Source organism: Megalobrama amblycephala, linkage group LG1 (genome assembly GCF_018812025.1).
Source record: "Megalobrama amblycephala isolate DHTTF-2021 linkage group LG1, ASM1881202v1, whole genome shotgun sequence".
Taxonomy (NCBI): Eukaryota; Metazoa; Chordata; class Actinopteri; order Cypriniformes; family Xenocyprididae; genus Megalobrama; species Megalobrama amblycephala.
The window spans coordinates 51,136,910-51,161,752 of record NC_063044.1 but is presented as its reverse complement, the minus strand read 5'-3'; the positions used below and the strand labels follow the sequence as shown (position 1 = coordinate 51,161,752).

The 24,843-nt window shown below is 36.5% G+C and overlaps 2 protein-coding genes across 2 annotated transcripts; both read right to left on the bottom strand.

The window, feature by feature from the left end:
* Positions 1–4,506: 4,506 nt before the first annotated feature.
* LOC125269931 (uveal autoantigen with coiled-coil domains and ankyrin repeats protein-like) lies at positions 4,507–12,134 on the bottom strand. Its single transcript, XM_048193064.1, has 8 exons — positions 12,065–12,134; positions 11,371–11,466; positions 10,858–10,917; positions 10,115–10,684; positions 9,445–10,050; positions 7,636–9,231; positions 6,821–7,584; positions 4,507–6,728 (listed from the first exon to the last, which is right to left on the bottom strand). The coding sequence occupies exons 2-8, from the start codon at positions 11,390–11,392 to the stop codon at positions 4,632–4,634; spliced, it is 5,715 nt and encodes a 1,904-aa protein (XP_048049021.1). The 5' UTR covers positions 11,393–11,466; positions 12,065–12,134; the 3' UTR covers positions 4,507–4,631.
* A 4,895-nt stretch (positions 12,135–17,029) lies between these two features.
* LOC125269872 (golgin subfamily A member 6-like protein 6) lies at positions 17,030–19,217 on the bottom strand. The gene is made up of 2 exons (XM_048192941.1): positions 18,318–19,217; positions 17,030–18,165 (listed from the first exon to the last, which is right to left on the bottom strand). The coding sequence occupies exons 1-2, from the start codon at positions 19,215–19,217 to the stop codon at positions 17,299–17,301; spliced, it is 1,767 nt and encodes a 588-aa protein (XP_048048898.1). The 3' UTR covers positions 17,030–17,298.
* Between the last annotated feature and the right edge of the window lie 5,626 nt (positions 19,218–24,843).

Genomic DNA, 24,843 nt, shown 5'->3' with positions numbered 1-24,843 from the left:
CTTTACGAAGTGATGTCAGTGAGATCACCCATTAATGTCTATCGGATAAGAGACACTGAAACAGGCAGAGAAAAGACTGTGCACAGGAATCTCTTACTCCCTGTTAACTTTCTGTACAAAGATGGAATCGATTTACCATCCAAGTCCCATTCCAGTGATTCAACTACAGACTTGCCTGATCATCCCGAGAGTGATAAGAGAACAGCTCACTGGGTCATGCAGTCTGATCAGCACAGCTGCCCTGATAATGATGGTGACTCAGTTGTTTTTTTCTGAAATTCAGTGTTCCTTGGATGTGCACAATTCCAATTCAAGAGGAGACTCTGATATCCATAGTAGCTCTGTATGCACCGAACAGGGAAGTGACGTCCCGCATTTGTTGGATGAAGAACAACCTCCTGACGATGAATTAGATCAGAGCTCCTCTCAGCACTCCTTGACCCTGCCAGTTTTTCCACTTTCACACGTAGTCAATAACCCTGTTCCGGATACAGTTGACCCTGTAATATGCAATCAACCAAAACACATTCATACAGACACAATTAGTACTAGGGCTGGTAGGACCATTAAACCTCCACAAAGATTGATCTGTGAGATACATAGTCAGTTTGTGCATAATTCATCACCTTCAGTGATTTCTCTTTTTGATGTGGTGAAAAGCCTTTTTCATGGGTAATTTATAAATTGGCTCTTGACATTTTGAGTTAAGATTGTCTTTTAAGAAGTAATTTCTATCCTTGAATTGTGTATGTAAAGAGAGGTGTTTAGGGCATCTCTTTCAGTCTATGTTAAGTTTGGATTTTGGTACCTGTCCATACTTGCATACTTCCTATGGAGGAATTTTGTAATTGACATTTATGCTGAAATGTGTCAAGGACAGTAACACTGTCATCTATCACTTTCTTTTTTTTTCTCTTTCTCCCTTTTTCTAGTTCTTGTGTTAAGTTATCTACTGTATAGGCGCTTCCCCAGTTTAGCATAATTTAAAGGGGGTGCATGTAACTGTGTAAAAGTGTTAAATTGATGCATAAATGGGGACAGCGCCATCTGTCTGCTACGTGATGGCATATAGCATGTGAAATAGGGACCACCCACAGCAGAGATAATGAGACATGCTGTGGGTAAGTCGCACATTTTCAGCAGCCGGAGATTTATAAGTTAAAATGATTAAAAACACATAACTAACTGCTTTATTGTGGATTTATCCTGCAATGAACTTCTTATACAACTGTTGACATGTGTTTGGCATCGAATGTGTTGTTTTATGTTGAGTTATTTTTAGTTTGTAATACGAGGCCTACTCGTAATTAATTTGTACATTGTCTTTGTTTTATGTAGAAGTGATTTTAATTCTCCGTGCTGGTTCCCTTATTTCTACGTGTACCCCATTGTGCAGGTATGTTGTAAGATGTGTTGTTTTAATGTTGTGGTATCGCCTTCGGCCTGTCAGGGTCAAAATCCTGATAGCCCGAATCCGAACAGAATGTGTTCTGCTGACAGACCCTTATGCAGACCAACTGAACTTAGAATTGATATGAATGCTTTGATTCAACAAGGAGTCCAAAGACAACAAGCAAAGCTCTTCCGGAAGTTGGAGAAGAAGGCGTCGCAAGCGAAGAGTTGCTACCCTTGGGCAACATCGTATCAGCCCTACAGCCAAGGAAATAATTAAGTTGCTTAGACAACAACAGAGAATTAATGTTAAATTGATTTCATTGATTAAAAAATATTTTGCCTTGAATAACTTTCATGCTGATCTAACTTGCATCACAGGAGGACTTGCAACACTCTTGTCTAGCAAGGTGCCTGCAAATTCTCCTGTGTCTGACTGAATTTCCTGTTGTGGTTTTTGAACATTGGGGCCAGGTATGAGTTGAAAGGGTTATAATTTTAGCAGAATAAAGGTTACTCGCTTTTTGCTGCACTTAGGCGTTGCGCTTGTTGCAACCAATATGTAATCCTCGCTTTGTATTTTAGGAAAGTGTGAAAACCGCTAACGGTTTAGACGTAGTAGGAAAATGGCAACCTATATGTTATCTTATGCTTGCTATAGGAGTATAGAGGTTAACAGGAAACTGTGGGGCGTAGGTGTGTTTCCTTTACTATAGCTCAAGTTTTGTTTTTTCTTACAATGTATGTTTTCTTTTCTTATACCAAATAAGGAGACGAATAAGGTCCTCCTCTTTCTGATGATTATAAAATGTGAAACCTGTATCAGAAGTTTGCCGATTGGTGCAGACTCCTCTCCTCTGTTTTGTATGAAGATTTTTTATTCTGAACTTTGTCATTAAAAGATACCAGTATAATTGGTCATTTTGTAAACTCTTTTAAACAAGTCTCAGAGTGAATTATTTTTATATAAACCTATTAACTGAAACCTGAATATAAATATATATCGTATATAAGATATATATACAAATATATATTAATTCCTTGCGAGCTCCAAGAGACGAATCCAGACTGAGTTTGGCTGGACCTTCCTTAGGCATTACTGATCAGCTGGTTTTATCATCTACCCCGGACATTCAGCAGGTAAGGGCTGTTTATTGATCAGCTTTTATGGGGGAAAGTGTTATTACATAGTTGGTTATTAATCGAAGGAAGTAAAAAATACAACAATGTTTAATGTATTAATTAATAGTTAAAATGGAATTATATAAGTTCGCCGCTAAGTGGGGATGTTTACCTTCTCATCCAATTTAATTGAATTGAATTGTTCAGTTTTTCATTTATTTGTGATCAATTCATTGAAAAGTCTATTGAAGTTGTCAAATTGAAAATTGTTAACACTATACGATCACAATGCATAAAGATTTAATTGATTTATAAAGATTAAAAAAAGAAAGAACTGTTTTAAATAAACAAGCAGAGATAATGAGACTGTGGAAGTGATTTTAATTCTCCGTGCTGGTTCCCTTATTTCTGCGTGTACCCCATTGTGCAGGCAGACCACCCAGGCAAGACCGTCACATATGCAGCACCAAAACATTCATATGATTGGTCAAATCGGCCAGTATTCTGTACGATATTAATTCATAAAGTGTTGTATGCTTGACTATGTAACGTTACCGAAAATATCAACATGCCATACTGATACAGTTCCCTGCTGCTAATACTCATTTACTGTTCAAAAGTAGTATTGGTTCAATGTAGGATTTAGACAGACTATTGAAAACGTGAATAAAGAGTTGAACATGCTGTCTTATATCTTTGGTATATTCTGTCAACAGATGCTGTTCTTCACGAGTTTCTGTGGTCACTGTGTAAGCGGCCATCAGACACAATGAGAAGCTCATCAGAAAATGGAATATAATGTGTCATTTGTATTTGTGTATAGAGGGTCACCATGGTCCAATATTTATTTATTTTTTCTTTAATGAAAAACATGGTACGTTTTGCTGAATCTATGTTAAGTTTAAATAAAAACTTGGATTTGTTAATGGAGTTTGTCTCTTCATTAGTGATGTTCTTACATTTTATTTAATTTAGTGGCCTTGAAAACAAATGCATTCAACTTTGGGAAAATGTGTTAAACTGTATTTAAATAGTAGCACAACTGTATTGTGTGAGATTATGTAATTCAAAGTACAGTAGTCAACAGTTGAAGTGGATCAAAAAAGTTCAGCAAAGTTGTCCTTAGAAGGAGGTTTTAGGACAACTTTGATTAAAGGTTTTGATCCGCTTCAAATGTTGACTATATTATACAAAGTATAAGTAATAACAAAGTGTATTGTTATTGACTGCAAAGAGTGTAATGTTTAGTATTTGGAATAAGCCAAAGGTACTGAGCATACAGTATATACTATTACCTGTAAAATAATATATTCAGTGTATATTGCTTGTGTGTTCTGAAGACACTCGTAATTATATTGTAATGTACTTAAATCACAAATAAAGTGTACTTATAACACAGAGTGTACTCATAACAGAAATAAAGTATACTTATAACACAAATAAAAGTATACTTATAATACAACGTATATATATATATATATATATATATATATATATATAACAAATAAAATATACTTATAACACAAATAAAGTATACATATAACACAAATTAAGTACACTTTAATAAAGTATACGTATAACACAAATTAAGTACACTTTAATATCACTAATCAAGCATGTAATTAGTCCCTACACAGGCATATACTTAAAATGTACAAAGTATACTTGAAGTTGTTCCAATTTAGCACACAAAAGTATACTAAATATACTTAAAGTTGTATTTTAATACTACTTAATTACAACTTAACTATACTTAGTACAAAATTAGTTGTTTCAAAATAGCACCCTTTAAGTTAACTAATCATTAACACACTTGAAATATACTAATAATTAGTCTTGCTGCAAGTATACTTAGCATACTTTTTTTCACTAGGGAAACTATAAGATACATCAATCATTTTGAGCTTTATCAGTGAGGCACATGTTCAGAAATATGTTGTTTTGACATCTGACAGACACTCGTATGAGGAACTGAATCTCTTCTGGTATTTGATGAAGCTCTAATCTTCTGAGGTGTAGATGAGCTCAGATTCACTGATGAATGTCAGAGAAACTCATTTCTGACTGTGATCTGAATCTGAGAGGAGACGCAAGAGTCTCAGTCTTCATCTGCTCCTTTAGAAATATTGATCCAAACTCTCAATAGCTTCATATTTTGAGTATCCTCTCCATTCATCTGGTATCTCACCATCCTCCTCAAATGTTTTATTGTAGTACTTTTCCAGATCTTTCTGGAATCTGCACACAAACCACTTCCAGTAGGGCAGTTCAGAGAGATCAGGAGTGATGCTCCAGTCGGCATAAACTCCTCCTGCTCTTCTGTAGTCTTTATATAGGACTGCACCGTCTGAGTCAGTGGGATAAAAACATTGATCACTTGCTACTGCTGATGTGCAGATACTAATAGACAAGTTTGTTGTTCCACCGTAAAACCACCCATTAATTCCATCCACTCTGTGGAGAGGAACACTGTGATCTCCATCATGGTTTTCTATGGTGTTGGTGCAGATGGCTTCACAGAACGGACACTGAACCCAACAGCACTGACAGAAGAGATCAATCAGAAGCTCATCTGGTCTGAACTTACAGTCCAGATTTACTGGAAATGTCTCAGTGTTGAATCTCCTGCTGATCTCAGACATTATAGCAGGAAGTTCTCGTCTCATCACATCTTCTAGGAGTTTCATATCAACATCATCATGTTTGACTCCACTGAGGTCTTTTTCAGAGAAGATCAGCTCATCTGAGATCTGCTGTGTGAAACTCTTCAACCACAAACCAACATCTCCTCTGTTCAGTTGAACATGTTCAGTAGATTCATGTGCTGCTTTCATGATCTTCTGCTGCAGGAGTTCAATGTTCCCCTTCATCTTGGGTAAAACACTGACACTGAACTTATCAGAGATGTACCGCCTGACTTCATCTCTGATGAATCTCTTGTAGTGATCTCTGGGATAATTAATGTAATCCAAGTATGCAGAAAAATTCTCCTCTTCTGCCAGTGTCTTCAAGATGTGTTTCTCCAGATTTGATCTGTTTCCATTCAGTGATTCACAGTTTGATCTCATTTCATCTGTCAGATCTCTGGCAGTCTTCTTGTAGACACTCTGCTCAATGGACTCTTTCAGTTTCTGACAGATGATTGCACCAAAAACAGCAGCTGATGTTGATCCATGACAGGATTTCTGGAAAATACTATAGTAGTCTTCTCTCTTCTTCTCAACATGTATTACAGGATCATTGGCTTCTCTTAACAGTCTGTGTTGGTCAGTGATCTTCTTGTTTGATCTCTTACAGATGGAAAGAACCAAATCCATGAAGAATTCATTCTTGAACACATAATTCACTCGTCCTTCCTCATGTTGTGTTACTCTTGCCTTGATGTAATCTGTGAGTTGTTGAAGGCAGCTGATGTTGTAGCCCATCTTTGAAATGTTAAATGACTGAATCATTCTGTCTGTCTGCAGAGCAACATCTGTGACTAATGATCTGATTTGAGCTTCATCCTCTCGATATAGAATAATACCAAACTTCTTTTTAGCTGATCTGATGGCATTTAATGAATATGCATTAATTCCACTTAATCTCTTTAACCGTACATAATCTGAATAACTTGACACAGATAATATATCCCTGCTCTCCCTCCAGTGATCTACAGAAACACTTTCATAGAGGTCACTGAGGATCTTTCTCACATCTCTCATTACATCAATGTCTCTGATTGCAGGAGTGTCTGTGATGATCTTCTTCACACTCTGTTCCCAGAACAAATCAAACTCTTTCTTCAGTGTTTCTTCATCATTTGTTTTGTCTTTGAGTTTTAAGGAGAGTTCTTTGCTCTTCTCATAGAGAGTGTTTTCATGATGTTTCCTCTGATTATCAATCTCTTTCTTCAGGTGTCGCTGCTGAAGAACCTCATTTAATTTCCTCTTTGTTTCTCTCACAATGTTTTCCTGAAGCTCTTTGATTATAAACGATGTTTTCCACTGAATCAGTATATATTTATCAGTGTCTTTCTCAATGAATTCTGACATTGATTTCTTCACTTCTTCACTTGTCTTCTTCAGTTCTCTTTGAAGATCAGTTTCCTCAACCTCATGAATCACTTTATTTTCTATTTTGTTGTGTAGTTTGTTCTCAGTTTTCATCATGGCACTGCGAAGACTCCAGGACCACCTGCTGTATTCTCTCTCCAGTTTCCTGTAGGCTGAAACCTTTTGGAAATGAAACACGAATCATTCAGTTAGCAAAGACTTGAAACACTTTTATTAGGTTTGGAGGAAACAGAACAAAGACAAATACTCACCTGTAGTGACTGATCAGTTTCAGAGCAGATCTTCCTCATCATCTTCTCTTTCTCTCGTTCATATTCCTCTCTCCACTCCACTCGTCTTCTCTTCAGTTCTTCTTCATGCTGTTCTTCAAGGAGTTTCAGTGTTTCTTCAGAAGTCTTTTGTTGATCTTCTCTCATGTTTCTTTCTTCTGTCAGTCTCTTCTCTAGATCCACTAGTTGTTCTCGTCTCTCTCTTTCTGTTCTCTCTTTCTCTCTGATTATTCCCTCCATTTCACTCCTGACTCTCTGAATCTGTTCATCACTAATCTGTTTTTCTCTCGCTGTCCTTTTCTTATCTTCTTCTCTTCTTCTCTTTTCCTCCAGTTTCTGTTGCTCCCATTCCTCTCGTTCTCTCTTCATCTCCTCACAGATCTTTTCTTCTCTCTCTCCTTTCTCTTTTATTTCTCTTTTATATCGCTCTTCTCTCTCATTAAACTCTTCTTCTCTTCTCTTTCTCTCTTTGTCATGATTCTGTCGTTCATTCTCTATTCTGTTCATCAGTCTGTCTATTTCTGTGTCATATCTGATCTGCAGTTTTTCCTTTTCTTTCTTCAAATTCTCTTTTTCTTGTCTCATCTCCTCTATTTCATGTTTGAATGTCTCTCGTTCTCGTCTCATCTCGTCTCGTATCTCTCTCTGATGTTCCTCTTCTTCTCTTATTTCTCTTTTATATCGTTCTTCTCTCTCATTAAATATTTCTTCTCTTCTCTTTCTCTCTTTGTCTTGATTCTGTTGGTCTTCCTCCATCATCATCTTCATTCTCTCTTTCTCTTCTTCATGTTTCTTCATCAGTTCTTCTCTTTCTCTGTTCAGTTTCTCCATCAGGATCTTCATCTTGTTTTTTTCTTCTTCATGTTTGGATTGAAGATCTTCTTTCTCTCTTTTCTTTCTCTCTCTCTCTTCTTTCAGTCTCTGATTAAATTCATCACAGTCTCTCTGTTCTTTCTCTCTTCTTTTCTCATCCTCTTCTTCTCTTCTCATCTTCTCTTCTAGTTTCCGTTTCTCCCATTCCTCTCGTTCTCTCTTCATCTCCTCACACATCTTTTCCTCTCTCTCTTCTTTCTCTTTTATTCGTGTTTTATATTGTTCTTCTCTCTCATTAAACTCTTCTTCTCTTCTCTTTCTCTCTTTGTCATGATTCTGTCTTTCATTCTCTATTCTTTTCATAAGTCTGTCTATTTCTGTCTGTAGATTCTCTTTTTCTTTTCTCATTTCATCTTTAAACATCTCTCGTTCTCTCTTCATTTCATCTCTCATCATCTCCTCCTGTTCCTTCATTTCTCTTTTATATCGTTTTTCTCTCTCATTAAACTCTTCTTCTCTTCTCTTTCTCTCTTTGTCTTGATTCTGTCGTTCTTCCTCCACCATCTTCTTCATTCTCTCTTTCTCTTCTTCGTGTTTCTTCATCACTTCTTCTCTTTCTCTGTTCAGCTTCTCCTCCATCAGGATCTTCATCTTGTTTTCTTCTTCTTCATGTTTGGATTGAAGATCTTCTTTCTCTTTCATTAGTGTTTTATATCGTTCTTCTCTCTCATTATATTCCTCTTCTCTTTTCTTCCTCTCATTCTCTATTCTGTTCATCAGTCTGTCTGTTTCTGTGTCATATTTCATTAGCAGTTTTTCTTTTTCTTTCATCAGTTGCTCTATTTTATTTTTAAATGTCTCTCGTTCTCTGTTCATTTCTTCTTCCAGTTTCTTCATCAGTTCTTCTCTTTCTCTGACTCTGTCCATCAGGATCTTCATCTGTTGTTCTTGTCTTTCTCTCTCCATCTCTCTGAACATCTTACATGAGTAGAAACTCCCTCCGTTCGCTCTCACCATGTTGTCTATCTTCTCCAGTAGATCAGACACCTGTGTTCGGTTTCCAGTCTGATTATTATTGAACACATGGAATCTGTTTCCACACGCTTCAATCAGCTTCATCAATGGAGATCCAGGTTTTCCCAAACACTGTTCAATAGTTTTGTTCTTCAGATCATCTCCTCTGGTGAAGAGCACCATGGTGAACATTAAAGATTTCTCTCCAAACGTCTCTTGGATGATCTTCACTGATGTTGCTTCTTCTTGAGTGAATCGTTGTCCTAAATTGAGCACAATGATGAACACATGTGGTCCAGGCAGGATCATGGAGATGCAGTGTCTGATTTCTCTCTGGATCTCCTCATTACTCAGTTCAGTATCAAACAGTCCTGGAGTGTCGATCACAGTAACGTGTCGGCTGTTGATTTCAGATGATTCTCTCTGACTCTCTTTAGTCACTGACTCTTGAGATGTTTCTGCTGTAAATGCGTCTCTTCCTAAGATTGTGTTTCCTGTTGCACTCTTCCCAACTCCAGTTTTTCCCAGCAGCACAATCCTCAGTTCATCTGTGCTTTCTCTTGAACCTGAAAATCATATTGAAATGTAAGAAAACATGACGAGATCAACAGGGGGATCAGGGTAAGATGAGCCACTTTTCAATTTTAAATGTTGCAGTTCTGCTGTTTAAAAACACAAATGTATAAAATACTATTATAGAGTAAATCTATTGTAGAATTTAAGTTTAAGAGTTTTAGTTCAGAATTTAGTTTAAGACTCACTGATTTTCTGCTCATTACCTTGTGACAGTAAATGTGTCTCTAGTGAGTTGATTTTCTTCTTCATCTCTTCATATTTCATCAGTTTTTCCATCTGTGCTTCCAGAAATGTCTCTGTGGAGTAAAACTCTCCTCTGTTTTCTTCCAGCATCTTCTCAATGTTCTCCATCAATGTGGACACTTGTGTGTTGGGACCAAAGTAATGATGTCGTCCTCCAAATCTCTCAATGACAGACTGTGTTTCTTCATTGAGTTCTTCTGTCTGATGCTCTGAATTCTGCATTATGAGGATCATCATGTGTTTGTTGATCCTGGAGCTGAAGATCCTCTGGATCTCCTCCATTTCTGCTTTGTCTTCATCAGTCAGTGGAGCATCAGGAATAATGAGGAGGAAAACATGAACTCCAGGATGACAGAGAGACACACAGCGGAGAGTCTGACGCATCACTTCCTCCTCTGAGAGACGAGTGTTGAACAGAGCTGGAAGATCCACCAGACTGATCTGACGTCCATGAAGATCCACGTCTGATCTTCTGTCTGTCTGCTGCAGGATCTGCTCTGATATGGAGGATTTTAATGTGCCGTCACTCCCACACACAACCAGATTCAGCTTCACACCCTCTGAAACTGATAGAAGAGCATTAAAAACTGTTCATTTATCACTAGAAACATCAAATATCATCACACTCACGTCTTTCTGTGGCCTGTTGCTCCATTGTGAAATACCGTGAATCTTCAGCACAATCCAGGTGTCGTCCATCATTAATTTTCACAATGTCCTCAAACGTCTGCAGAAGATCATCAGGAGATCTGCTTCTCTGAAGACTGAAGTGTCTGTTGAAGCACTTCTGAATGATCTTCTGAAGGATGTCATTGGTTTCAGTGGGCTCTTGTGTGGTGAGCACCATGGTGTGTTGATAAACCCGCTCAGAGAAAGAGTCCAGCACCTTCTCCACACACTCCTGATCTTCTGCTGAACACTGATCATGTTTGAGGAGCAGAACGATCACATGAGGTCCTGGATCAGACAGATTCACACACTCTCTCACTGTCTGTGTGATCTGACGATCTGAGATGTTTGTCTGGAGCAGCTGAGGACTGCTGATGACCATCACGTGTCTGTCCTTCAATCTTCCTCCGACTCTCTCTACAACATCTGGAGGAGCTTCACTGTCAAACGCTGCTCGTCCCAACAGGAAGTTTCCCACTCCACTGTTTTCTGACACACTCTTCCCCAGAAGAACAATCCTCAGATCACTCACTGAAACACACACACATCACATGTACTGAAAAGTTTCAATGCACCCCAAACATCACCAGCAGAAACCAACATTTGACAGTTTGACAGTTTGGTTTAGGAGTGACCACAACAGCCCATAATAATCACATGTTGTTCATCAAGGTTAATCAGTGTTCATCTGAGTAAAGACTTACTGAGGGGAGGGCTTCTGGATTTGCTTTTTCTTCTCCTGCGAGAAGAACTGCGAACAACATCTAAAAAAATGATAAAACAAAGATCAGATCAGATGTATTGATTCCTAAAGCAGACTGATGTTTCTCACAGTGCATTACATTTACATTTCTGTATTTAGCAGAAGCTTTCAACAAACAGGGACGTGCAAGGATTTGACAGGTAGTAGCTCAAACCAGTTAAAAGAGTATAATAAGATTTTCACAAGACAAATCATCGGCATTATCAGTAGCAGCTCTTCATTCGGTACATGTGTGCTGAGGAGTTTGTTTTAACAATTTAATTAAGTGAAACTTCTTCATTAAATAGTAGACAAATCATGTCCTTCCATCATCTTACGAAAGGACAAAGATCGATATCAGCTGTACTCACTAAACTTCAATCTAACCGTTATTTTCTGTTTAAGCCATTGTGTTAAAGAGAGCACTGACTGATATTACTGATGTTGATTCTTAATAACATCCATAACCTCTGACCTCTGCTCTCTCTGCTGGACATGATGATATCCTGTTCTTTCTTCAGTCTTCAGTCCATCGTCGTCTCCGACTCCTGACGTCTGTCTCTCCATCATCCTGTGAGAAATTACACTGATTTTACTCCATTAACACACACTAATGAGCTTGTTACCATACTGAGTGCAACAATTATGTTAATATGCTGTTTAAATACTCTTTGTATAATAGTTGGTTTTCTCTCAAAACTCACATAAATCAATAAAAACTGATTGTTTTGGGGTGTTTGAGTCTATCTGAGCATCTACTGTATAATAAACTCATATGCTCTAAGATATATTATAACTTAACATTTGAATTAATCACAAAAAAGAGCAGTTAAGAAATCAAGCAACAATCTTTTAATTAATACAAAACTCGTGAATAGGCTACTTTACCTTTACACTTAATACAAAATGACTGCAATTGCATATTTTGCACATTATATACGCAGAAAACTGTATATTTTATCATTTTCGCTACATTATACAATTCTTAGACATGGTTGTGGTTTTGAGAGGGTTATTCTGACAAAAACGAAAGTGAAACTAACCCCTTGTGCAGCTCATACAGTTATTAATTACACTCATAATTACACTATACGTGTTATTTTGTGTTATATATCATATGCATATTAGCCAGGGCTCCACAAAGAGTGCCTTTAAATTAAAAGTGCTACCTGCATGTCGAGGTTTGTCATTTCCCATTTCCCTTGTGTGAGTGAAGTCATTGACGTCACATGTTTTTTCTTCTTCTTCTATTTTTTTAAGGTGCATATCTGCCACCTGCTGTACTGGAGTTTGGAGTGTGGGCCAGAGATTAATATATATATATAACGTACATACACATTAATAATAATAATAGTTATAAATAATTCATTTAAATTCTTTCAATTATTAGTTTATTTTAGAAAAATAAATAAAACTTTAATAATTTGTTCTTTATTTAATATACTCTTAAGATTCAACTCATTCACCCCATATTTCTTTAACTTTAAACCTTATTCTTTGCGTGTTATATTTAATGCATTGACAAATAACATGCTCCACTGTCTCTTCTTCTATTCCACACTCACACACACCTGAAGGGTGATTACTCAATAAATATATTGTTTTATTTAACCCAGTATGACCTAAGCTCATCCTTGATATTATAGTTTGCTCTCTGGAAGTTCTTCCTATTGATTTCATTTTTCCTACTTCTTTTCTTATCTTGTACAAATGACGTCCTTTACTTCCTTCATCCCATTGTTTTTGCCAAGCATTCATTATATTAATTCGTATTATTGCTTTAATTTCTGCTTTTCTATAAGATACCTCAGTTATTCTGTCTTGTTTTAGAGCTTGCTTTGCTACAACATTTCCCTCAATTCCCCTATGGGCTGGTATCCACATAAATCTCATTCTTATTCCTATATGATTTAGTCTGTACAGAAATTCATATATTTCATACACAATATCAGGTCTGTTATGAGATGATAAAAACTGTAAAGAAACCGATGTTGATAAACTATCAGAGCATTACTACCAGTTTAAGCTTATTATGTTCTACTCATTGTATTGCATTTAAATAGCTAACACCTAATATTTATCTTTGTCACACATTTCTTCTTCTTTATATGTGTTTTATAGCAGTTGGCAAACCAGTTTAAGGTGTATTTCCGCCACCTACTGGAATGGAGTGTGAAGCCTCGATGAACGAAACGAATTAATAAATAAAATCTTTTAAAATCTTTTAAAATGTTTAAAAATAAAAAAAAAATCTTTCTAATTAAAATCTGTATCTTTCAAATATTACAGCAAAATAGGCCTATCATACACCCTTAAATATTTCTTGCATTCTGAAATTTAGTCTTAACTGTTATGACAATAATATCCATATCTCTTAGTTTTTCAACCAGCTGATTTCTTTCTCTTTTATACGCCTCAGACTGTAAGAACATGTTCAACTGTTTCTGATTGTCCACAGTAACTGCAGCAATCTGCCTCACATTTAAATAAGTGCAGTGAATAATTAAAGCTGCAGTCCGCAAGTTTTTGAGGAGCAGCTGCAGCTACGACTGTGTGGGCTGTCAATCAACACACCAGTAGTAAAAAAGTAATCAAAGTTATACATTATAAATACACTAATTCAAAGTATATTTGTACTTCAGTAGTACTTCACTGCAGTTGGAAAAGTATACTAAATACGAGTACTACTAAATAGATTTTTAGTGCATTGAAATAAAGTATACTAGCTCAAAAATATACATGGGAGTTTTATTAATGTATTTGTTAAAAGTGTGTTTTGAATGCTTTAAAAAATAGTTAAATCTTAGTAGACTTATAGTAATCCTAAATTTAAATTAAATTAATTTTATTACAAATATATTACTAATGTAAATGCACCAATTAGCACTAACAATTAAATAGTTTTTTAGTGCATTGAAATGTATAGTATACCGCAAAAATATACAGAGGAGTTTTATTAGTGTATTTGTTAAAAGTGTGCTTTCAATGCTTTAAAATTAGTTCAATCTTAGGATTACTATGTAAAAGTCTACTAAGTTTAAATGACATTGATATTATCACAAATATAAATAGTATATTAGTAATATAAGTACATTTTCCCAACTGTGGTACTTAACTACACTTAATATAAATTAGCACTGACACTTCAAATGATTTTAAGTGTAGTCAGATAAAGTAAGGCAAGGCAAGGCAATTTTATTTGTATAGCACATTTCATACACAATGGTAACTCAAAGTGCTTTACATAAAGAAGAAGAATAAAAATAGAACATAAGGAATAGAAATAACAGTAAAAACAGAGAATTTTGCTATCTGGATGGAAGAGCTAGGAAGTTTCAGGGAGTTTTTTGTTGTTGTTGTCCGTCAGAGTGGATCTAAACTGGTCTATCCATCAAAGTGTATACTGGCAGTTCTTCACTCTCCTCGCTCTCTTCCATCAGGTCTGAAAGAAAGACAGCAAACATTATACTTTCATATGATCACTAGCAGTTAATCTTTTAATCCAAATCGCTGTCACGGCGTGTTAGCATTTCGCTAGCTTGTTAGCTTGTCATCCGGGCCACGAACCGTTCTTTTTCTCTCACGCACTCCTTTTTCTATGACTCGAGTCCATCAAACAACTGTGGTAAGTCGGATCACTCTACAAACACGGTGAATCATGTCATCCTCTCCATTTGTTGTTACTTGCACTGTCTGTCACATGCATAGTATAGCTCTCTCTGTCAGCGGTGAGATTTACACCAAAACAACATCTTCAGCGTGCCATTGGCATGCCCTAACTTAACTACAATAACTAAACCAAACAAAACTTAAAAAAATGAAAAATGAAAAATAAACTACGTGAAGTGCAATGTAAGTCATGTGACATGGTATCCTGCTCTCCGTCTTAACTTACCAGGCGGGTGAGCAAAGAGCAGAAATACAAAAAGATATAACGATAAAGTAAAGCAAATATACAACATGGAGGATAACAAAACAAGCATACGTTGGGCTACACAAACATCTCCAGGAGGAACGTAAACACACAGACACAGCCCAGCCCTCTTGAAAGTGGATGCGACATCGCCTGTTATACTTCTGCCGGGAGGAGTCAGTGGAGACAGCAGACACAGCCCTTCAAAATGCCCTTTCATGGGCATTGTCGATATAGCTTCGACATATGAAATGAAATTCTTCCATCCAGCTGTTGTTAAATTTACATGTATGTTTTATTATTTTTGAAAGGAGCACCACATGCTTGATTCATCCCACATCTACTACTCGCAGATATCAACAGCACAACTGCCAGGTTGAGGTCACAAATGTGTTGAAGTTTGTATGATGTGTCGATTGTGTGAGTATAATCTGTTATAACGAGGTTTCGGCCATATAAATTACAGGAGTTTCCCTGGAGATGGGAGAAACTATGCATCTGACATTTGAAACAAAACCAGCACTCGTGTGATATTGCTTAACTAAATCATTATATAAATATGAGACACTCATATCTTGAGTTTTAGGGCCATTCTAACCAGGCTTCATCACGCAGTGAGATGTTGCTCCGCTTATCAATCAACTGTATGAAATGTAAGATGAACTAAGTAGGGCGGGTGCGTTTTATGTGATAAATATTTTAACCTGATAAATTTTACCATAACTAAGTTAACGTGTTAAATCAACAGCCAAATTATAATAGCAAATTATAAAGCTTTTATTAGAGATTACATGATTTCATAATAAAATATTGTATATAAATATTCAAAGATAACTACTGTTTGTTAACTGTAGCTGTAATTGTAGATAAGTAACTGCATTGGTAATTAATCCACTTTTTTAAACTCATCTGTTAGAAATGTAAGTGATACGGTAAGATGACAGAGTTTTATAATTCTTATGTTACTAATATCTGGAAATGTTTCACCAAATCCTGGTCCTTATAATGATCCTGATTACACTTTTAAAGTTCCTGCTGATTTTAGATCCAGATTAAAACTGAGTTTTATTCACATGAATGTGAGAAGTTTGTTTCCAAAGACGGACTCGGTGCGTATCATGGGCAAAAAATACAAGCCTTGATGTCTTAGTAATATCTGAAACATGGCTCAATAAAAGGGTTTCAGATAAAGCTACAGGCATTGATGGATATACTGTTTACTGTTTCTTTTTGATGTAAATGAAAATCTGCTATAGAGATCTTCAGGTTTCTAAAGTCAAATCAAAGTTTCTCATAATACGAGTAAATATTACACAAGTGTGAAAGGACACTTGACAAGGTCAATAAATTCATGATGTTGACAATATTTGTGTGGAGTGAATCATATGAATCAGATTGACAGGTCTGAGAGATTTGATTCACACATCTGTTTATTTCTCACACTTTCCTCCATCGTCTGATTCCAGCACTGAGCTTTAACAAACACACACTTCAATCATATTTCATCAACAGTCTGTCATTAATGTCCTTATCACAGATCTTTTTCAGTTCATGATGGAGATTAAGCTGTTTAGATTAGTAATAAACTATAAGATACATCAATCATTTTGAGCTTTATCAATGAGGCATATGTTCAGAAATATGTTGTTTTGATCATCTGACAGACACTTGTATGAGGAACTGAATCTCTTCTGGTGTATTTGATGAAGCTCTGATCTTCTGAGGTGTAGATGAGCTCAGATTCACTGATGAATGTCAGAGAAACTCATTTCTGACTGTGATCTGAATCTGAGAGGAGATGCAAGAGTCTCAGTCTTCATCTGCTCCATTAGATGTATCGATCCAAACTCTCAATAGCTTCATGTTTTGAGTATTTTCTCCACTGATCTGGTATCCTACCATCCCCCTCAAATGTTTTATTGTAGTATTTTTCCAGATGTTTCTGGAATCTGCACACAAACCACTTCCAGTAGAGCAGTTCAGAGAGATCAGGAGTGATGCTCCAGTCTGCATAAACTCCTCCTGCTCTTCTGTATTCATTATATTTAAAACTTCCATCTGATGCATTAAAACACTGATCACTTGCCACTAAATTTGTGCAAATATCAGTACAGAGATTCTGTGTTAAACTGTAATATATGCCATTAATTCCAGTCACTCTGTGGAAAGCAACACTGTGATCTCCATCATGGTTTTCTATGGTGTTGGTGCAGATCTCTGGCAGTCTTCTTGTAGACGCTCTGCTCAATGGACTCTTTCAGTTTCTGACAGATGATCTCTCCAAAAACAGCAGCTGATGTTGCTCCATGACAGGATTTCTGGAAAATACTATAGTACTCTTCTCTCTTCTTCTCAGCATGTATTACAGGATCATTAACTTCTCTGAACAGTCTGTGTTGGTCAGTGATCATCTTGTTTGCTCTCTTACAGATGGAAAGAAACAGATCCATGAAGAATTCATTCTTGAACACATATTTCACTTGTTCTTCCTCATGTTGAATTACTATTGTCTTGATTACTATAATCTATGAGTAGATGAACAAAGCTGATGTTGTAGCCCATCTTTGAAATGTTAAATGACTGAATCATTCTGTCTGTCTGCTGACCAACATCTCTGACTAATAATCTGATTTGGACTTCATCCTCTTTAGTCAGAATTAAACCATACATCTCTATAGCTGATCTGATAGCATTTTTAATAGGTGCTGTAAATCCACTGGATCTCTTTACCTTCACATAATCTGAATAACTCCTCACAGTGAAAATATCCCTGCTCTCCCTCCAGTGATCAACAGAAACACTTTCATAGAGGTCACTGAGGATCTCTCTCACATCTCTCATTACATCAATGTCTCTGATTAGAGGAGTGTCTCTGATGATCTTCTTCACACTCTGTTCCCAGAACAAATCAAACTCTTTCTTCAGTGTTTCTTCATCATTTGTTTTGTCTTTGAGTTTTAAGGCGAGTTCTTTGCTCTTTTCATAGAGAGTGTTTTCATGATGTTTCCTCTGAGAATCAATCTTTTTCTTCAGTTCTCGCTGATGAAGAACCTCATTTAATCTCCTGTTTGTTTCTCTCACAATGTTCTCCTGAAGCTCTCTGATTTTGATTTCAAATGATGTTTTCCACTGAATCAGTATATATTTATCAATGTTTTTCTCAAAGAACTCTGACATTGATTTTTCCACTTCTTCGCTTGTCTTCTTCAGTTCTCTGTGACGATCAGTTTCCTCAACCTCATGAATCACTTCATTCTCTATTTTGTTGTGTAGTTTGTTCTCAGTTTCCATCATGGCACTGCGAAGACTCCAGGACCACTTGCTGTATTCAGTCTCCAGTTTCCTGTAGGCTGAGACCTTTTGGAGTTGAAACAAAAATCATTCAGTAAGCAAACTTCAGAGAGTAGATTTCTTAATTTTCAGAGTTTGGTAAGTTTCTCTGGGTTATTATAACTAAAAAAACTACTAACAGGAGAAACACTAAAGACCAAAGTGTCATGAAGACTCACCTGTAGTGACGGATCAGTTTCAGAGCAGATCTTCCTCATCATCTTCTCTTCCTCTCGTTCATATTCCTCTCTCCACTCCACTCGTCTTCTCTTCAGTTCTTCTTCAAGGAGTTTCAGTGTTTCTTCAAAAGTCTTTTGTTGATCTTCTCTCATGTTTCTTTCTTCTGTCAGTCTCTTCTCTAGATCCTCTAGTTGTTCTCGTCTCTCTCTTTCTATTTTCTCTTTCTCTCTGATTATTCCCTCCATTTCACTCTCAAGTCTCTGAATCTGTTCATCACGGTTCTGATTTTCTCTCTCTGTCCTTTTCTTATCTTCTTCTTCTCTTATCTCTCTCTCTTTATGATTCTGTTTTTCTTTCTCCATCATTATCTTCATTTTTTCTTTATCTCTGATTATTCCCTCCATTTTACTTTTCAGTCTCTGAATCTGTTCATCTTTTTCTCTTCTTTTCTCATCCTCTTCTTCTATTCTCATCTTTTCCTCTAGTTTCTGTTTCTCCCAGTCCTCTCGTTCTCTCTTCATCTCCTCATGCATCTTTTCCTCTCTCTCATCTTTCTCTTTCATTTCTCTTTTATGTCGTTCTTTGCTCTCATTAAACTCTTCTTCTCTTCTCTTTCTCTCAGTGTCATGATTCTGTCTTTCATTCTCTAATCTGTTCATCAGTCTGTCTATTTCAGTGTCGTATTTGATCTGCAGTTTTTCCTTTTCTTTCTTCACATTCTCTTTTTCTTGTCTCATTTCCTCTATTTCATGTTTGAATGTCTCTCGTTCTCGTCTCATCTCGTCTCGTATCTCTCTCTGATGTTTCTTTTCTTCTCTTATTTCTCTTTTAAGTTCTTCTTCTCTTCTCTTTCTCTCTTTGTCTTGATTCTGTCGTTCTTCCTCCATCATCATCTTCATTTTCTCTTTCTCTTCTTCATGTTTCTTCATCAGTTCTTCTCTTTCTCCGTTCAGTTTCTCCATCATCATCATCTTGTTTTCTTCTTCTTCATGTTTGGATTGAAGATCTTTTTTCTCTTTCATTAGTGTTTTGTATCGTTCTTCTCTCTCATTAAATTCCTCCTCTCTTTTCTTCCTCTCATTCTCTAATCTGTTCATCAGTCTGTCTATTTCAGTGTCGTATTTGATCTGCAGTTTTTCCTTTTCTTTCTTCACATTCTCTTTTTCTTGTCTCATTTCCTGTATTTCATGTTTGAATGTCTCTCGTTCTCGTCTCATCTCGTCTCGTATCTCTCTCTGATGTTTCTCTTCTTCTCTTATTTCTCTTTTATATCGTTCTTCTCTCATTAAATTCTTCTTCTCTTCTTTTTCTCTCTTTGTCTTGATTCTGTCTTTCTTCCTTCATCATCATCTTCATTCTCTCTTTCTCTTCTTCCAGTTTCTTCATCAGTTCTTCTCTTTCTCTGACTCTGTCCATCAGGATCTTCATCTGTTGTTCTTGTCTTTCTCTTTCCATCTCTCTGAACATCTTACATGAGTAGAAACTCCCTCCGTTCGCTCTCACCATGTTGTCTATCTTCTCCAGTAGATCAGACACCTGTGTTCGGTCTCCAGTCTGATTATTATTGAACACAAGGAATCTGTTTCCACACGCTTCAATCAGGTTTCTGATCACAGATCCAGGTTTTCCAAAACACTGTTCAATAGTTTTGTTCTTCAGGAAATCTCCTCTGGTGAAGAGCACCATGGTGTACATTAAAGATTTCTCTCCGAACGTCTCTTGGATGATCTTCACTGATTTCTGTTCTTCTTTAGTGAATCTTCCCAGTGGAATCAGCAGGAGAAACACATGTGGTCCAGGCAGGATCATGGAGATGCAGTGTCTGATTTCTCTCTGGATCTCCTCATTACTCAGTTCAGTATCAAACAGTCCTGGAGTGTCGATCACAGTAACGTGTCGGCCGTTGATTTCAGAGGATTCTCTCTGACTCTCTTTAGTCACTGACTCATGAGATGTTTCTGCTGTAAATGCGTCTCTTCCTAAGATTGTGTTTCCTGTTGCACTCTTCCCAACTCCAGTTTTTCCCAGCAGCACAATCCTCAGATCATCTGTGTTTTCTCTTGAACCTGAAAATCATATTGAAATGTAAGAAAACATGACGTGATCAACAGGGGGATCATGGTAAGATGAGCCACTTTTCAATTTTAAATGTTTCAGTTCTTCTGCAAAAACACAAATGTATAAAACACTATTATAGAATAAATCTATTGTAGAATTTAAGTTTTAGAGTTTTAGTTCAGAATTTAGTTTAAGACTCACTGATTTTCTGGTCATTACCTTGTGACAGTAAATGTGTCTCTAGTGAGTCGATTTTCTTCTTCATCTCTTCATATTTCATCAGTTTTTCCATCTGTGCTTCCAGAAATGTCTCTGTGGAGTAAAACTCTTCTCTGTTTTCTTCCAGCATCTTCTCAATGTTCTCCATCAATGTGGACACTCGTGTGTTGGGACCAAAGAAATGATGTCCTCCAAATCTCTCAATGACAGACTGTGTTTCTTCATTGAGTTCTTCTGTCTGATGCTCTGAATTCTGCATTATGAGGATCATCATGTGTTTGTTGATTCTGGAGCTGAAGATCCTCTGGATCTCCTCCATTTCTGCTTTGTCTTCATTATTGAGTGGAGCATCAGGAATAATGAGGAGGAAAACATGAACTCCAGGATGACAGAGAGACACACAGTGGAGAGTCTGACGCATCACTTCCTCCTCTGAGAGACGAGTGTTGAACAGAGCTGGAAGATCCACCAGACTGATCTGACGTCCATGAAGATCCACGTCTGATCTTCTGTCTGTCTGCTGCAGGATCTGCTCTGATATGGAGGATTTTAATGTGCCGTCACTCCCACACACAACCAGATTCAGCTTCACACCCTCTGAAACTGACAGATGAAGAAGAATATAAATTACTCATAATTCCCACATTCTTCATCACTTCATGCATTTATGTAGGTAAAGACTTACAGTTAGGAGGTTGTTCTTTGCTCCATCTTCTCCTGCGAGGAGGAATGTGAGCAACGATCACTGTATGAAACAAAAGTCTTACATTATATTTGACTCTCATCATAATCAGAAAACATCATCTTTGAACAAATCTTTGAAACAAGAGAAAGCGTGAGATGCTGGAAAATCACTTCAGAGAATCAATCATCTTCATCAGACTTGAGGAAAAGAGAATAATTTAGCTGATTTTCACTGAGTATGCAATAAAAGAAATTAATATCCTCAGATGTTATGTATATTTCAGATGTTATCTATACTCTTGTCTCTGCATATAAATGAAGCCATTCAAGAGTTTGAATTCTATTGACAATGTAATAAAAATCTTCTTGAAGAATCAGTTTAAACTCTGATCTGATTCTCACCTCTGGTGTCAGACATGTTCAGATTTTATTCTCTCCTCCGTGTCTTTCTTCAGTCTTCAGCTGATAACCTTCTGTGACTCCTGACGTCTGTCTCTTCATCATACTGTAAGAGATTTTAGTGATTTTCAAACATTAACACAGTCCATGATCATTTGTCCAGAGTAAGTAAAGCTCTTGTGTCTGTTGTTTGTTGTTCAGTTTTCTGTTTGACTGGCTTAAACTGTGCTTCTCAACTAGTAGAACATGAAGATCTTCCTGCTGTGGGTCACAGATTTGATTGAACTAACACACTGAAAACACTAATAATATATGATAGAAATAAGTCACTTTAAGAAAGATTGAACTCAATTATTGTAATGATTAAAATAAATGTAAGAAAGTGTGTTGAACATGATGTGAAGCTTTAATCTCTACATGCTGAACTTGTGCAGATTTTCTGCATCATGTTTCTGCTCCAGCATGTTTAGCTAAAGATCATGAACTGAAAACACTTCACATCTGTAAATATTCATGCATCTTGACACTAAACACAGACACACACAGATCTGTTTCTGTGACAGAACTGATGTTCCTGCTGCTCATACAATAAACATGTTTCAGTGTATCTGATATTAACATGTCTTATTACATAGAGTATTTATAAGGAAATGAAATGTGATACCTGCAGTTTTCATCTGCTTATAGATGTCTTGATGCCATCATGTGATCAGGAAGAGATCTGAATGTGTGGATGGAGTCAATCAGTGACGTTACAAAGAGAAAAACCTGTTTCTGTCTGTATATATACTAGTATTACGTCCCGTATTGTTTTGGGAGGATGGTTGTCCTTTTTCTCTCTCTCTCTTCGCCATCTCATCTCACAGCTCCTGTGATGCTAGTGGGAGTGTATAAAGACCCGGATATGACAGCGAGGCTGAATCCAGCTTCTTATTCGCAGCTTCTTATTGACGCTATCCGGTCCACCTTAAAAGACGCGACGCTTCCGCGTTTCTTAATAAGACGCTTCTTATTCACGCTCGATTTAGACAGTGCGGTTTTTCTCTTTTTCGCGCTTTTTAAGGTATTGTGTTGCTTTTTGTGTCTATTTTCAGAATTAAAGGAAAATAAACAATTTTAAAATGCAAATAACACTGATATATCAGCGAAAATAGGGTGCAAAAATATAAAGGCACATAAAATATAATTATAGTATTCTTTGTTTATTGAATGTGTCATCAACTCAACTTGAAGGACCGTGTGCTTTTTCTCTTATTCACGCTTTTTATGTTATTATTGTCTATTTTCAGAAAAAAAAATAATAAATTATTCTGAAATGTAAATAACACCGAAATATCAGTGAAAATTACTGTGAAATTACAAAGGTATATACAAACAATTACACCATTCTTTTTGCAGGTCATCCTTTGAATGCATTAATGAATCAATTGAATAAAAAATAATGCAAGCAAATATTACAGATTTCAATATCACAAGGTAACTAGAGACTGTCAGCTCCAGCTCCAGCTTGGGTCCAGCCTGTTATGAAGACTTCAGATGAAGGACTCCAGAACATTAAACATGGATGATTAAACAAAATGATCATGTGATCATTACTTTGCATGCACACTACTTTTGCTTAAAAGAAGTAAATGCTACAATTTGTATAACGTCACCATTCACATGTTTAGACGTTTTACTGTTGCATTATTAAGTTATGGATCTATGAATTTTACATGACAGGTGACAAAGTAACAGGAAAAATTGCATCGTTGGCCATATTGGAGGCGCTATATCTCAGCTGCCTTTGAGGGTGCGTTCAAAGTTGCACTGGGGCCTTATTCCCAATGTACTTGACTGTCACCTTGCACATTTTTAAAATTTTTACTGCAGCATTAAGAAGTTATGGATCTATGAATTTGACAAATAAGACAATACAGTTACAGGAGAAATTGCATTGCAGGGTGACAGTCAAGTACATTGGGAATAAGGCCCCAGTGCAACTTTTAACGCACCCTCAAAAGCAGCTGAGATATAGCGCCTCCAATATGGCCAACGATGCAATTTGTCCTGTTACTTTGTCACATCTGTCAAATTCATAGATCCATAACTTAATAATGCAACAGTAAAAATGTCTGAACATGTGAATGGTGACGTTATAAAAATTGTAGTATTTACTTCTTTTAAGCAAAAGTAGTGTGCATGCAAAGCAATGATCACATGATCATTTTGTATAATCATCCATGTTTGATGTTCTGGAGTCCTTCATCTGAAGTCATCCGAGGCTGGATCCAAGCTGGAGCTGGTAGTTACCTTGTGATATTGAAATAATATTTGCTTGAATTATTTTTTATTCAATTGATTCATTAATGCATTCAAAGGATGACCTGCAAAAAGAATGATGTAATTGTTTTTTTATATCTTTGTAATTCTACAGTAATTTTCACTGATATTTCGGTGTTATTTACATTAAAGAATATTTTTTTTCTTCTCAAAATAGACAATAATAAGATAAAAAGCGTGAATAAGAGAAAAAGCACACGGTCCTTCAAGTTGAGCTGATGACACGTTCAATAAACAAAGAATACTATAATTATATTTTATGTGCCTTTATATTTTTGCAGCCTATTTTCGCTGATATATCAGTGTTATTTGCATTTCAAAGTTGTTTATTTTCCTTTAATTCTGAAAATAGACACAAAGCAACACAATACCTTAAAAAAGCGCAAAAAAGTGAAAAACTGCAGTGAATAAGAAGCTAGAAACGCGGAAGCGTCGCGTCTTTTAAGGTGGACCGGATAGGTTCAATAAGAAGCTGCGAATAAGAATTTCCAGCCTCGTGGAAATCACAGTGTACAGTTCGAGGGGCACAACAGATTTTGCTTCACTCACATTTAAATCATCTGACATGGGTGGCCATGTACATGTCATACCAGGAGAGTCACATATAAGCATGTTTAATATCAATGCTGCTCTATAAGTGTCCTTGTGTCCTCTGTAGTATTTATAGAGGCCAATGAATTTTGTCTTTGTGGACCAGCTGTTGTACTTGGCGTGTTTTCACCATCACTTTGGCTAGTTACCTCAGCTGACTGTTGTTTCTGTACCTGATGGATGAGGGATGATTTGTAAATAAGAATCATTATGTAAAAATAATATTGAGTGTTCTGGCTGTACCTGTATGCA